Here is a 14,526-nt window from a genome sequence, read left to right on the forward strand (position 1 = left end):
AACAAGTCAGCGGTTCGTTAAAACTTACCATATCTAAATATTTCTCTTAAACGGAAACCTGATATGAATGTGGAATAAAATTGGATATAAATGTAATTTTGCATATACTATTATTGTATATTTCGGTCGACTATATCTGGTACCTCACTCACGTTTTAACATTTAATAAAACTTATCACATATCTCATACAGAATGAATTATGTAATCAATACAAATAAAATACAAACCAAATCATGCCTATTGCAATATTTATATGATTTTTATTGAGAACCGATACATAATAGACAATATTGTCCCATTCCTTCGGAACTTACTCTATAGAAGGTCAACAATTTGAATAATCATAACAGAAGTTAAAAAATATTTTAATAATCGAATATTGGCTGAGGGTATACATATTTCGACAAAACCGACTAATACTCGTTTTTTGTATATTCTGTGCGTTGCTTTTAGTCCGCTAAAAGTTAGCTTACTTGTTTGATTTTATAATTATTGATTCATTTTGAAATTATTTATATTCTCAATGTTTTATTCGTTATTCTCCATTCAATTGTACTTTCAGTTAATATTCTTAAATACCAGGAATTTTTTAACTATATCACAAAACAGTTTTTGTTGTATGATACGACCTTGTGTGGATGTTATTTACCCTTATTCTCATGCAAACTACATAAATCTTGTTCAACAGAAAATTTTCATTTTCCAAAAAAAAAAAAAAAAAAAAAAAAAAAATATTCCAGACTCTTTTAATACACCTACCTTTTAATTTCTCAAGAACTAGTTTACTTTGATATTGACTTGTAAAGCACTGACTTTACTGGCCCTTAATTGTACTTCACAAAACTGTAATGTTGTTTGTATGTCTGTTAAATAAACAAAAGTATGCACTAATTGGCAAGTCAATCAAGGCAAGAAAATATGCATTTCAGAAGATGTTTCAATGGTGCATAGAATTCTTTTGTCTTCATTTCCAATTGCTATAATCGGATCCATGTCACAAGTAGACGGAATATTTTCTAAGAAACTCTGCAAAAAAATAATATTATATCCAATTATTTGTATTTAAATTTGTACGATTGCAAAAATATCATGCAATTATTAGATTTTATAAAAATATACATATTTTCCATAATTGAATGGCAAAAAGTCAAGCAAAAGTTAAATTTTTAAGATACATTTTAAATGGGATTGGGAAGAAAGTTACAAAAGTACATTAATTTATGTTTTTATTAAAATATAAACATGTTAAGTGTCCTGCACATTGCAAAACCTACACTTCATACACCACTTCCTCTTGTTTATTTACTTATGAAAAATCCTTTCTCATTTTCTTTCTATTTGACAGGTGGTCGGAACGCTGTAAATAACCAAACAAGAGAAATTGTCATTGTTAATTTAAAACTCAGACAGAAGAAGTGAAGAATCTTAAAGCTGCTCACAAAATGCCATTTTGCCTGTGGCTGTGCTACAGACCCTTCTAGTGCCGCAACTGCCAACACTCGAGCACCCTGGTCCAATTCGCATGAAGAGCGTGTATGGGGTTAGGTATTATAACTAGAAATACGCCAGACAAAAGAATTTAAACGAAGAATATGGCCAACAAAGCCGAGTGCTAACAATTGAAAGAAAAAAGCAACAGAATCCGAAAAAAACGCTTGTCATCAAACAAAAAACGAGAAAAATAAAGAAGCAGCAGGTGCAAACAAATGTAGAGTCTTCTGTTTTTTTCTTGCAGTCAGCAGCAACACATGCATACAACTCAACGGCAACAACAACAATATCCAGTTAACAGCAGCACTTGCATGCAAATATTGTTTTAAACAAAGTGCCAAAGACCAAGAAAGGAAGAACAACTCCTTGTCTATTGGGTTGGGTGGATCACGAGAAAAAAAGACAGAAAAAAAACAACAAAGACACTGCTGAAATGTATCTCCCAGCACCACGTGTGCCATACAAGTGATGCATATTCTTGCATAACAACAAAAAGTAAAGGGGTAGCATTTTCAAAAGGATAACAACAATAGCAACAGCATTGCCACGTAAATGGAACAACCAGCCAACCGCCAGGCATCACATCCTTCTCATATAGATGTCAGCTTGATGTGAATCCCTGATGCAGCTACAACTGATGAACACGCCATGCGAAATGGGCCTGAATGCGGTACTGTCGGTTTTTTTTTGTACAACGAAAACGATGAATGAATGCACTGCCAGCAACAACTAAGCCACTAGCAGCCAACAGCAGCAACAACAAAAACTAGAAGTGGCGAGCACACAACTAAAAAAGATCCCGTTAAGTGGCCCTTGCACAAGTGAAATTTTAAGTGCTTAACGCGCTGCCAGCAAAAAACAAGCAGTAATCCAACACTTGCATTTGCACTTACTCACCAATACAGGCACGAACGCACACACACACATATATAAGCCTGGTTGGCAGGCAGGCAAGGAGAAAAAACTATAACCAACAAATATAATTGAAATTTAAAAGTCCTTTCCTTTCTCTGGATGAGAGAGAATGGCACAACAATCATAAATTCTTCCATTGGAGGGCTGGAGTGAAAAACCGAAAAAAAAAACAAAAAAGGAAGAACAACGATAAAGAGGAGCACAACAGAGAAACTTAATTAGAGCACAGACACAATGGCATCACTGCGTAATCTCTCGTAGTTAAGTGGGGAACAAAAGCATACACATAGCCAAGTTACTCTCACACACACACATACTTACATAGAGAATAAGGACATACAACTATTTGTTCTGTTCAAAATAACAGCAGCAACAGCAACAATAAGAGGTCAACTCACAAAAATTGCCTACCATCCCACAAAAGCGGTTGCTTATGCAACCGTTGCGCCACTAAAGCATAATGATTATGTTGCATCATGGCATGCAACAACAGCAACAACGACGACGACGATGCCCCACAGACGCCAGAGACGCCATACAATTTGTCACATCTGCTGCACCCAAGACTGCCACATTACTGCGTCTTCAGCCCAAACACAGTCGAAGAAAATTAAGCCAACGATGCCAGCAGCTTTCGCTGCCGCAGCAGTGTCAACATCAGCTCCACCGCCGCCATCACCATCACCAACACCACCGCCGCCACCCACAGCCGACAACAAAACGAATACCTCTGCCATTGGCTTTATTGTTGCTCGCAACATTGGGCACAATGAGTGGGCCATGCGGTAGCAGTGTATCGGCCCTAGCAATGAACGGTGGCAATAACAACAGCAACAACAACAATAGTAACAATAAAGTTTCTCAAAATAGCATAAATGTAAACAACAACAATAACAATCTAAGCTTAAGGACATCAGCTTTAATAGCAGCTGCCTCAACAACCACATCCACATCGTCGTCATCATCATCTTCCTCGACGTCATCGTCATCGCCGTCATCCTCATCGTCGTCATCTTCCTCCCTAGTTGGGTCGAATGGAAATGCTGTGCCCTCATTGGCACTAACGGCGGTGGGTGGCGGCAGTTCTAGTTCCTCATCAATGTCTTCGTCATCCTCCTCCTCGTCATCATCGATGTCTTCTTCGTCGTCTTCCTCCTCCTCCTCGTCGTCATCATCATCGAATTCCCGTAGCAGTCGTCAATATGGCAGCAGTAGTAGCAGCAACAACAACAACCAACATGACCAATTACCCTCACAACTTTCATCACGTATCATTCACACACGCAACGGAGCCTTATCGGGCGTAATTGTACAATTAGATGGCCGCCATTTAGATCCGGTCGAGGCATATCGTGGCATTCCGTATGCATCGCCACCTGTCGGTAATTTGAGATTTATGCCACCTGTATCGGCAGCCATGTGGTCAGGCGTCAGAAAGGCAGACAGGTAAGTTGTTAGCTTAGTTGGTCGGATGGCGTGAACTCACGTTGTGACCGGCGCTTCATTTTTGTTTTTGTTGTTGTTTCTCTTGGTGGTGTTGTTACAGTTGGTTGTCCATTCATTCAGAATGCAAAATCGTTCAACTTTTATAGTTATGGTAAATTACAGTCTATAACCGTCAGACATATATCCGTTTTAAAGTTATATCGAACAGGGTGGGAGAGGGAGAGGTAGAAAGATAGAGAAAAAGAGGGTGAAGGGAAATTGAGTTTGGAAAAATGGGGACTGTGCAATGGAAATGAACACTTGTCTACAAAAATAGAGATTTAAGTATATTATTTACAAACAACCGATTTGTAATAAGAAATGCATCGAGAAAACCCTATAGGCATAGACGTCCTTGAAGTCTTCAAGCTTGAAGGAGTCTGAAGACTAGCTGGAGGCCAGGGAGTGTATATAGTCTAGGAGAATATATAGAGGAGCTGGAGGCCGGGAGTCATTATAAAAAGCTGGGGGTGAGGGAGTCTATATACACAAGCTGCAGTCCGGGGAGTCCATTCAGACGAGCTGGAAGCCGGGGAGTCGATATAGACGAGCTAATGGTCGATATAGACGATCTGGAGGCTGGGGAGTCATTTTAGCTTAGATGGAAGCCATGGAGTCTATATAGACGAGCTGGAAGCCGGGGAGTGTCTACAAAGACGAGCTATGGGGCGGGGAATATTTATAGACGAGCTGGAGGCCGGGAGTCATTATGGACAAGCTGGAGACTGGGGAACCGATATGGACGATCAATAGCCGGGGAGTCTATACAGACTAGCTGGATGCGGGGAGCCTATATAGACGAGGTGGATGCCGGGAAGTCCATATAGTCGTTTAAGACAAGTTTGAAGCCGGGGAGTGTATACAGACGAGTTGGAACCAGGGAGTGTCTTTGTAGAGAAGCTGGCAGCCGAAGAGTCGTTATAGATCAGCTAAAGGCCGGGGAGTATAGACGATCTGAAGGCTGGGGAGTCGTTATAGCCTAGATAGAAGACAGGAAGTCTATACATATAGACGAGCTGGAAGTCTATATAAACAAGTAGGAAGTCAGTAAGTCTATACTGACGAGTTGGAGGCCGGAGAGACTATAGGGGCAGGCAGAAGGTCGGGCAGTCGATGGAGAAGAGTTGGAAGCCGGGGAGAGAAGCTAGAGACCGGAGAGCAGATATAGACGGACCAGGGAGACAAAGCCATGCACGCTTAGGGGTCCCGGGGAGGTCCCATATAGGCCCCGGACGATTCCCGTATTGGCCTCGGGGGATTTCCCATATAGGCCCCAAAGGATTCCCATATATGCCCCAAAGGATTCCCATATAGGCCCCGGGGGAATCCCCTATAGGCCCCGGGGGAATCCCCTATAGGCCCCGGGAGAATCCCGTATAGGCTCTGGAGGAATCCCCTTTAGGACCTGAGGGAATCCCTTATATGCCCAAGGGGAATCCTTTATAGGCCCCGGGGAAATCCCCTATAGGCCTAGGGGGATTCCTTATAGGCCCCGAGGGAGTCCCCTATAGGCCCCGGGAGAATACCGTATAGGCTCCGGAGGATTCCCCCTATATGCTCAGGGGAAATCCCCTATATGCCCCGGTGGAATCACTTATATGCCCTGGGGGAATCCCCTATATTCCCCGGGGATTCCCATATATGGTCCGTGGGAATCCCCTATAGGCCACGGGGAATCCCCTATATGCCCAGGGGGAATCCCCTATAGGCCACGGGGAATCCCCTATATGCCCAGGGGGAATCCCCTATAGGCCACGGGGAATCCCCTATATGCCCAGGGGGAATCCCCTATAGGCCCCGGGGGAATCCTCTACAGGCCCGGGAGAATACCCTATAGGCCACGGGGAATTCCTCTATATGTCTAAAGGGAGTCCTCTATGGGTCATATGATGGATTAAGGATATTAAGGATTATAAATACTTCTATGTTCTTAGCATAAGGTTTTTGTCATGGAATTGAATTTGTTGGTCCAAAGCACTTGATGTGTCTTCTTTCGTTTTACAGCAATTTGTAGCCCTGTGTAGTACATTCACATGATCCACTTAATATCAATAACTCTTCGTTAGCATTTTTGCAAGCTGATACAACAATGATTGCGTTCTGTCATGGGAGGTTAATTAAAAATAGGCATAAAACTTAAAGTTCCATTGAAATTTATTACGAACAGTAGATTTCCTGTTACAACCCTCGGCTTTATAATTTTTATAGAGAGAACGAGCAATTTTAAATAAGAATCATCAGCCTCAGTCGAGGGTGTGGGTACATGTTGAGTTGCATGTGGGTAAAAAAATATTTTTTTTTATTTTTGAAAAATACTGTTAAGTTCGGATATTGATCTCAGAAAATCTCTTTTTTTTGCTTTGTTTTTAATATATTAGATACAGGTAGCATTGCAAGAGAAGCAATTCAGGTTTCCATTACATAGAGTACCTGTAACGGAACCTGTAATGTTCTTTATGATAAATGTGGTCAGTCTATAGCTCCAAGTTTAGAAAAAGGCTATTTCGTGAATAGAATGATTAAATTAGTTATTGACATGTAGATTTTCGAAAGTGAGAAAAAAACACATAATTTATGATTTATGAATGTTTTTTCAGCTCCACAATCGGAGTCTCAGAGACTAGGAAATCTTATTCCAACATTTACAACTCACTAAACATCTATATTTTTAATTGTGTCTTATTAAAATGTCTGTGTGGAAATTAATTAAGTTTGCTTTTATAAATTACAACACAATTCCACTTTCCGTTGGGTTGTTTCAGCCACAATCTTTGGCTGAATCATTTTCCTGCGCTGGCAATGGCGTTGTTGCCAAAAATGAGCTGTGTTTCGAATGAGATTCCTGTTATTAATTTCCCCGTGAACAATTCCGTGTTGGCTTTTGAAATTAAACGAATGGAGCATAATATTCTCTTAAAAATGGTCTGGAGTGCCACTAATGCTTAAGTCAACACGTGTAGTTGTGTTGCATTGTATGCGTGGGCGTGGGGGTGTGTGTGTGAACTGTTCTGGTTGCCAAGACACAGAAACCTCCAAAATTCGTGCCACAACAGTCGTTAACAAGTTATAACGAACATCAACAATTTCCTGGAACACCGGCAATGTCGTGTGTGTTCCACTGCCGGAGTTCCACTTCAACTTAAGGATACTTTAGCTGGAATTGTTGAAATTTAATGGCAACAAATAAAAAGAGATTAAGAACCAAAAAACACAGATACCGCAATGAATGCTAAAGCAGACAAAAAAAGAAGAAGAAATTATATGGCCGAGCAAAAATGGACATGCTTGGTTACGGCAGCCAGGTTTGCAAATCTTGTAGAGAATAAATTTTTGCATTTTACAACTTCGGAGCAAAGTTGCGACGGGCTTCCACGAATGTCATTGGAAAATATGGCATTTTGGCAAATAACCTCAAACATTTTATTAACAATAAAATTTATATATATTTCCGCTAGCCTTTGCCAGGATTACAATGCCCAGAGATTAGAAGAAAAGAGTCGTGCAAAAGAGTCGACAATGCTGTGGCACTGCCAGCACAAACGAAGTGTAAAATTTCCTGTCATAAAATCTAGCTCAGCAAGGGTGGTCCTGGTTTGCTTCACATAAATTCCCATTTTGTTAAGTCTTTAATGGTCAGGATTTAGATGCGCTTAATGATGCCTGGGATATTTGGGTAGAACTTTCTCTAATGCATAATGTGGTGGGATGGACTGGGGTGTACCCTTTCCAAACCCACTCCGTTCGCAATAAAAAACAGACAAAAACTTTAAGTTAACGACTCGTCTAATAAAATCTTAATGAATGCGTTTAATAAAAAAAGGAGAGGAGGAGAAAAACCAACTGACACGGAAATGGTCAATATACCAGAGGGAAGACCAAAACACCTCAACTCCAACTTCTAGGAAATTTCATGGACCTGTGGGAAATGTTGATTCAGTTGTTATGATTGGTTAAGTGAAAAAAAACACAGCAAAGCAATCTAAGAAGGCTAAGCAAAAACATAATAAACTCGCCAACATAAAATGGAAAATTGTCTGTTCATCACTTAAAATTATGCGGAATGGAAAGCAGTACGTACAGGCTTAATACTCATTCTCAGTGCTGCTTGTGGATTTGCAAGCGACACACGAATACACCCAGCCAAAGGCAATGAATCTGCTAAAGAAAAAAGCGACAAAGATGGCAAAGAGAAAAAAACCAATAGTTAGTGTGGTAGGATATAATGAGATTTCAAGAGCTGGCGTTTAGCAGAAAAAGCAATTTGTGATGCAGAAATTGAACGCAGCGAACGTAATGTAATCGCTGGCGAAATTAAAATGATTTTTAAATTGAGTTTTATTTCATTAGATGTTGCTCCTGCTGCTGCTGCTGCAGCAACAGCCCAAGAGATTAGCAAGCAATCAAACAATGTTGGAGTCTCATTCCAACCGCACAGCCACAAAGGCATGCCAGCCCGAAATGCAAACTTCCTGGCGCATGCAACAAACTCAAGTAATTTCCCCAAAAAAGGGGTTGGTTCAGCCAAAAGACACTCCAAGGTGTGCCTTTCTTAGCTGTGCAACAAAATTGGAAATTATTTCCTGAAGTCACAGACATTGCTCTCTTTAGTTCGGTAATTGTTCCGAGGAATTTGTGCGGCCTGAAATTTAGGCGTTCCCCAACTGTGTTGTTGCAGCATGCAATAACATCTAATGCTGTTGTATTTGCCAAGCCTTTGGCTAAAGTACGAATAGCGTGAGAAGTTGTAAAGGAGTGTTTTGTAGCTGTTAGTTAGTTTCAGAAACAAAGAAGTTGCATTTTCGATAGGAACAAAACGATAGCAATATGAAAATGGCTGGTAGTTGCAGGATATTAAAGAACTAATTAAAAACACAAAAATAAATAACTGCCAAAATTCATGGATTGCGAATAACATGGCATTTGAATGTATATTTTTTTCTCATTGGTGAAGTATTATACGATGAAACATTTTCCAAACATTTTCCAGTAAAGAAAGTCTTCAAGTCGGGCGCGGCCGACTTTATGATACCCTACACCACTTTGCTAATTATGTAGAACTCCACATAACAATTAAATGTTTTTATGGGAGAATTCAATCATACACGCTATGATTATAATTATAATTTAAAGTTCAAAGGACTAAATATGCCGAAGCATTTGTATCTTTTAAATTCGGAATTGTATTGCCCATTTGGTGCACAATTAATTTGAAATCGGATAAAGATATATATGGGAGCTATATCCAAATCTGAACCGATCTCGATAAAATTTGGCAAAGATATTTCTGAGCTGTATTTGATATATTTCCCTGAATATCGTTTTTACAGAGTGCATATTACGGCTGTGGGTAACAAATATGACAAATCGGATGAACAGTATATATGGGAGCTATAGCTATATCTGAACCGATCTTCGCCAAATTTGACATACTAGCTTCTACACTCAATTTGGTAGTAAGTGCCAAATTTCATCCAATTTGGGCAAATATTAGACGTTTGGTGCACAATAAAAAGTAAATCGGACGAAGTTATATATGGGAGCTATATCAAAATCTGAACCGATCTCGATATATTTCCCCAAATATTGTTGTTGCATAGTGCATATTACGGCTGCGGTGGACAAAAATAACAAATCGGATGAACAATATATATGTGAGCTCTAGCTATATCTGAACCGATTTCGATCAAATTTGGCATACATATTTTCAGACCTAATTTGGGTGTATATGCAAAATTCCATACAATACGTTTGGTGCACAATAAAAGGCAAATCGGGCGAAGATATATATGGGAGCTATATCTAAATTTTCACCGATTATCTCCAATTTCAATAGGGTTCGTCCTTGGGCCAAACAAAAGATCTTTGCAACATTTCATCTGGATCGGGCAATAAATGCGACTTGTACTTTCTTTACAAAAATACATGGACAGACGGACAGACGGACGGACGGACATGCATAAATCGACTCAGAATGTGATTCTCTGCAGATCATCAAAAGGAACTATGGGTCTATCTCGTTTCCTTCTGCCTGTTACAAACAAATGCACAAAGACATAATACCCTGACCACCTTGTGGTGTAGGGTATAATGACCACCTTGTGGTGTAGGGTATAAAAAGAATAATTAAATTTACTGGACTGGACTAACCAGGAAATATGTATAGGTCCACGTTTGGGTATAGCCCCCCACATAACTGTACCTCCCTATATTCGGTATTTTGATGGTTTTAGCGACATTATTCACGGGAATTGTTTCCAATTTCCTGTTAAGTCCTATAAAGATCTCGTCTATTTAGTATCATTTCTCAGTTCTCATTAAGCTAAAAATTCTTGCAACAAAAAATTGAAAGAAGTAACGAAAATTTATATTCCAAATTCACATTTACTACATTAATATACCGACATTCCACAAAAAACTATAACTTCAGAAATTATTTCCAACATTTACCTTTTTACGATATGCTGTAAAAATTCCAGCCATTAATCTCTGCTTAAAATAGATAATCTTTGAATATATTACTTCCGACATAAACTTATCTCATAAAGTTGTCTACTTAACAAATATATTTTCCATGAACACTTAAAACTAAGCTGCAAATTTTATAGACAATTTCTAAAAGCATATACATACAAACATACGCTACTACCTTCCACCAACAAAGCAAAACATATGGTAGGTACATTCATATTCATGGACATAACAATGGAGTTAACGGCCAACTAACAAAAATTCCTATTAAAAGTTGGTACTATAAATTTTGGGTGGAAAATGATAGCCCATACATTCAAATTTTTATTAAATTACCTCACACACACTCACATACATAAACATGGCCAGGCATACATATGTAGATGCCCGCCCACCCCTGTAACAACAGAGTGCCATAAACTTTGTCATATTCCTTTCAAATTAGCACCTACAAGTATCGTAGAATTTTATAGTTAAAACGAAAGGCCTATTAATATTTATTAGCTTTAAAAGTTAGGGAAAATCCTATTGTTCCGATGCTGCTTCTGCTTCTTTCAGTTTGTTAATTAAGTCATGAATAACAAACGGTGGATGGGTTGCTCTATATGTGTGTATTTGTACAAGAGATTTTATTTGATTTTTTCCCTTCAAAGGAGTGACCCTTGTAATCAGGCCAAAAGAAGAAAAAGAGAGAGAGAGGGAGCACCACAGGTGTTGCTGTCATTGTTTTCTTTTTTGTTCGGGGGAAATTATATGATACCTCACAAAAAAATGCATAATTTTTGTTTTTATTTATCATCGTTCAGTGTTCATTGTTCATCTTCCTCTCCTCTACCTCTACCTTGTTATTCTTTGTTTAACTAATTTTTTGTGACCCTTCATTGTAACTTTTTCAACATTGTTTGAATGTTGTTTTTTTTTTTTTCGTTTACTTTCGTTTTTTATATCTTTGCTGATTATTTTCCTGGTTTGGGTGTTGCGTTGCTTTCTTTGTAATACCTGGAAGGCATACAAAGGCGTGTACGTGTAAGGATTCTTCGTCTAAACTTTGTCATTTACCCAAACGAAATCATTTTCCCTTCTTCCATTTATTTTCTTTTTAAATTAACCTTCTACCCAGAAAATGTTTTAAATACTTTTAAGAGTTTTCACATTTGCCTTCTTGGCCATGTTCCTCAATTCGCAGTTGATTTAAAAGAGGGTAAAAAGATTCATTTGATTTTCTAAGATTTCTTTCCTTTTTATTTGTTACATCCTTCCTTCCGTCCGTTTTACAAGGGACATGTAAGTAGAATTTGTGATTTTCATGACCCTTCAAGGAAACCAGAGAAAAAAGTCAAAAATGAACGAAAAAAATTGAAAGGTGCGTTTGTCTAATTGTGTTTTAGTTGACATTTACATAAAATTAATTAAGTTAACGATTACAGAGAAAAACCTTGCACGTGCAATGAAAAAAAACTCCTCCGGCATAGGAAGTTATATCAATGCTGTGACCCGGGGTTCATTAAGAGTTAAGAATAATAATTCATTTCAAATAATTTGAATCGGATAAGGCGTAATACGTCCATCTTCAAAGTAATAAATTACATGAAACACTCTTTTTATACCCTACAACACTATGTGTTGGAGTTTAGGACAGCGGGTAGAATGGACCACTACTTTTTTTATAAAAAATACCAGCATTACTTACAGGCGATATCCGAAATACATAAAAGGCGAACTTTTGGCTTTTTTAGGCTGATGTCGTTGAAGAATATAGGCAAATATCGTAGACAAGCAAATCATATAGATGAGTCTAAATTTGGAGATACTGAGGGGACTCTTGCTTCTGGAGACGATCGCAAAATATTTAGAGGTTTAAATGAACCAAAAACAGAGCAGAGAGTTAAGGACAGGAAAGAATTCTAGCATTTTGATGACCATTGAATTATATTTACCTGTAAAAGGCCAACAACAATTAACAGCACGACGGAGTGCGTAAATATTGGGCAAATGTCCCTTGTCAAAATGCCAAGGGTAATATCTGGGAAGTGCTCCGTGACATGATTTCCATAGGGAAATCTTCCAAAACGGAATTGGAGATTTGGACATAACGGGGCTTCTAACATATTGTAGTGTTGTAAGGTATCACATGCTGACTTGTTGAAAAATCCATTACAAAGTTCTAATATGAAATTTGAAAGAATTCTGGTGAATATTGTTGCCATGGGCTACAGTACACCTTACGAAATTTAAAAAATGCCAGTCTAGTATGTCTCTAATACAATACAAAATTACTATACGAAGGGCTATGCGAAGGCGTGGACCTGCATAAGTAATTTTTTGTTATAGGTTACAATACCTATTGACATCTTTCACTAGGAAATTTAAAACAGCTCCGGTCTGAAATGTCGCTAAAATCAGGAAAATACTGAATATTTAGAGATGCCGTTATATGGGAGGTATACGAAATAATACGGAGGAGAAGCTGCATGTTCTATCACAGTAGATAGAAGACCTCCACGCAAATGCATGTAGCATTTTCTTCGTATTATTTCTTGAAGAGCTGGTCACAGCTTTCGACGTGTTTCTTTGGGACCACGTAAAAGATAACATCTACGTCCACACTCCTATGTCGATTCAGGACCTCAGAAATTATATCCCTTTCATTTGTAACAAAGTTTCCTAAAAATAAAAAAATAATTAAAAGCAATAAAAAGCGCAATATGCAACCGCTCTCTTTACAAAATATTTATTTTCCCCAAGAACCCCTATAGCTATCACCACAATCATCCATTCTCAAAAACATTCAGCAATCACCCTGATGAAAATTTCGAAAATTGTATAAAAATATAGTAAAAACACCTTTGTTATTGCCGTAATTATCTTCATTTATTGCCGTATCGATAACAATGCTACTTTCACAATAATAACCATATTATATTGGCAATTTATTTTTGCTTGTGTGGCAATATGAATTTGTAAGAAGTATCAAAGAACAATAACAATTATTACCTGCCTTATCGCATCGTAATGATTTTGTATTGTTATTTTCGAATGGCTGGCTGGCAATGGATTTTCCCATAACTCTGAATAAACTTTTTTGACACGTGGCAAGAAAACTGCAACGTTTATTGATTTCAGGTTATTGCCAGCAGCAAAACGAATTAAAACAATTCGTACGCACACTTTCGAATGTATTTCCCTTTTTGTAAAAAATTTAAATCGCAAAATACAGCAACTTTAATGACTGGCACTAATCGATGGCAATAATCACCAACCAGGCCCTGTGAAATATACATAAATATAAATTATGGCATTTACAGTCCAAATGTCTTTGGGGCTGTTTTCGTCTGCGTTGCCTTTGCAAGGCCTTAGGATTAGTTTTACATCTGCAGCAACAACAACAGCAGCACACTGGTCCGCCAACACCACTACCACCATAACTCATGTGTCTAATACACAGTTTGTGACGATAAAGGCTTAATTTCCTTCCAAAAACCTTTGAAAAGTCCTTTTGAAACTTTTTGCCATCCACTGCCGAGAAGACGTAGGATAACACCAAAACTTTAAAAGCTATGACTTAGACTGTGTAAATATATGTGTGTGTGAGTGAGTGTGCGTGTGTTGATGGCATTAAAGGCTTGCCACTTGGAGTCTATGAGTCTAAAGGGAAGAAAGGATATTAAGTGCAAAATAACAGTTGTTGCCCGGGGGTCTTGCGAATGCTATTTGCAATAATTCTCAACTTTTAAACGGATTTTAAGTTTTATAACATCATTTGGTTAGTCATTTTGATCGAAATGAATGAAAATGTTGGGAAATTTTTATTTACCAAATGGTGGCAAATAGAAGTATTATTTTTACCAGGTGTTGGTTTCACACTTGATTGAAAGTAATACAAAATACGCGATCCCGTAAAAAATTCGTAGGATGTTTAGTATTCCTATCATCCGAAGAAAATCAAGGCATTTTGAGAAAGTTTAATATTTTCAGAAATTGACAATAGTGCTCCATAAACTCAATATACACTTTGATTTATTTTTGTCAGGCTTAAAGTAAAAAGCCTATAACTCTTTGAATTCTACAGATATCATCATAAACATTTATTTAGAAAGATAAAGCAAGATTCGTAGAAAAAAAAAAGAAATTTCTAACAAAAATAACACATTTTATTTGAGTTATGT

At 38.0% G+C, this 14,526-nt stretch overlaps 1 protein-coding gene across 1 annotated transcript in view; it reads left to right on the top strand.

Annotated features, from left to right (window-relative positions):
* Nucleotides 1-1,352: 1,352 nt before the first annotated feature.
* Nucleotides 1,353-14,526, top strand: part of LOC101895293 (neuroligin-4, Y-linked) — a 93,714-nt gene continuing 80,540 nt past the window's right edge. The window contains exon 1 of the mRNA XM_011296964.3: nt 1,353-3,853. Coding sequence (XP_011295266.1) covers nt 2,868-3,853 — 986 coding nt within the window. The 5' untranslated portion in view covers nt 1,353-2,867. The remainder of the gene's footprint in view (nt 3,854-14,526) is intronic.

The sequence above is a fragment of the Musca domestica genome, unplaced genomic scaffold, assembly GCF_030504385.1.
Source record: "Musca domestica strain aabys unplaced genomic scaffold, Musca_domestica.polishedcontigs.V.1.1 12, whole genome shotgun sequence".
In the NCBI taxonomy this organism is placed as follows: domain Eukaryota; kingdom Metazoa; phylum Arthropoda; class Insecta; order Diptera; family Muscidae; genus Musca; species Musca domestica.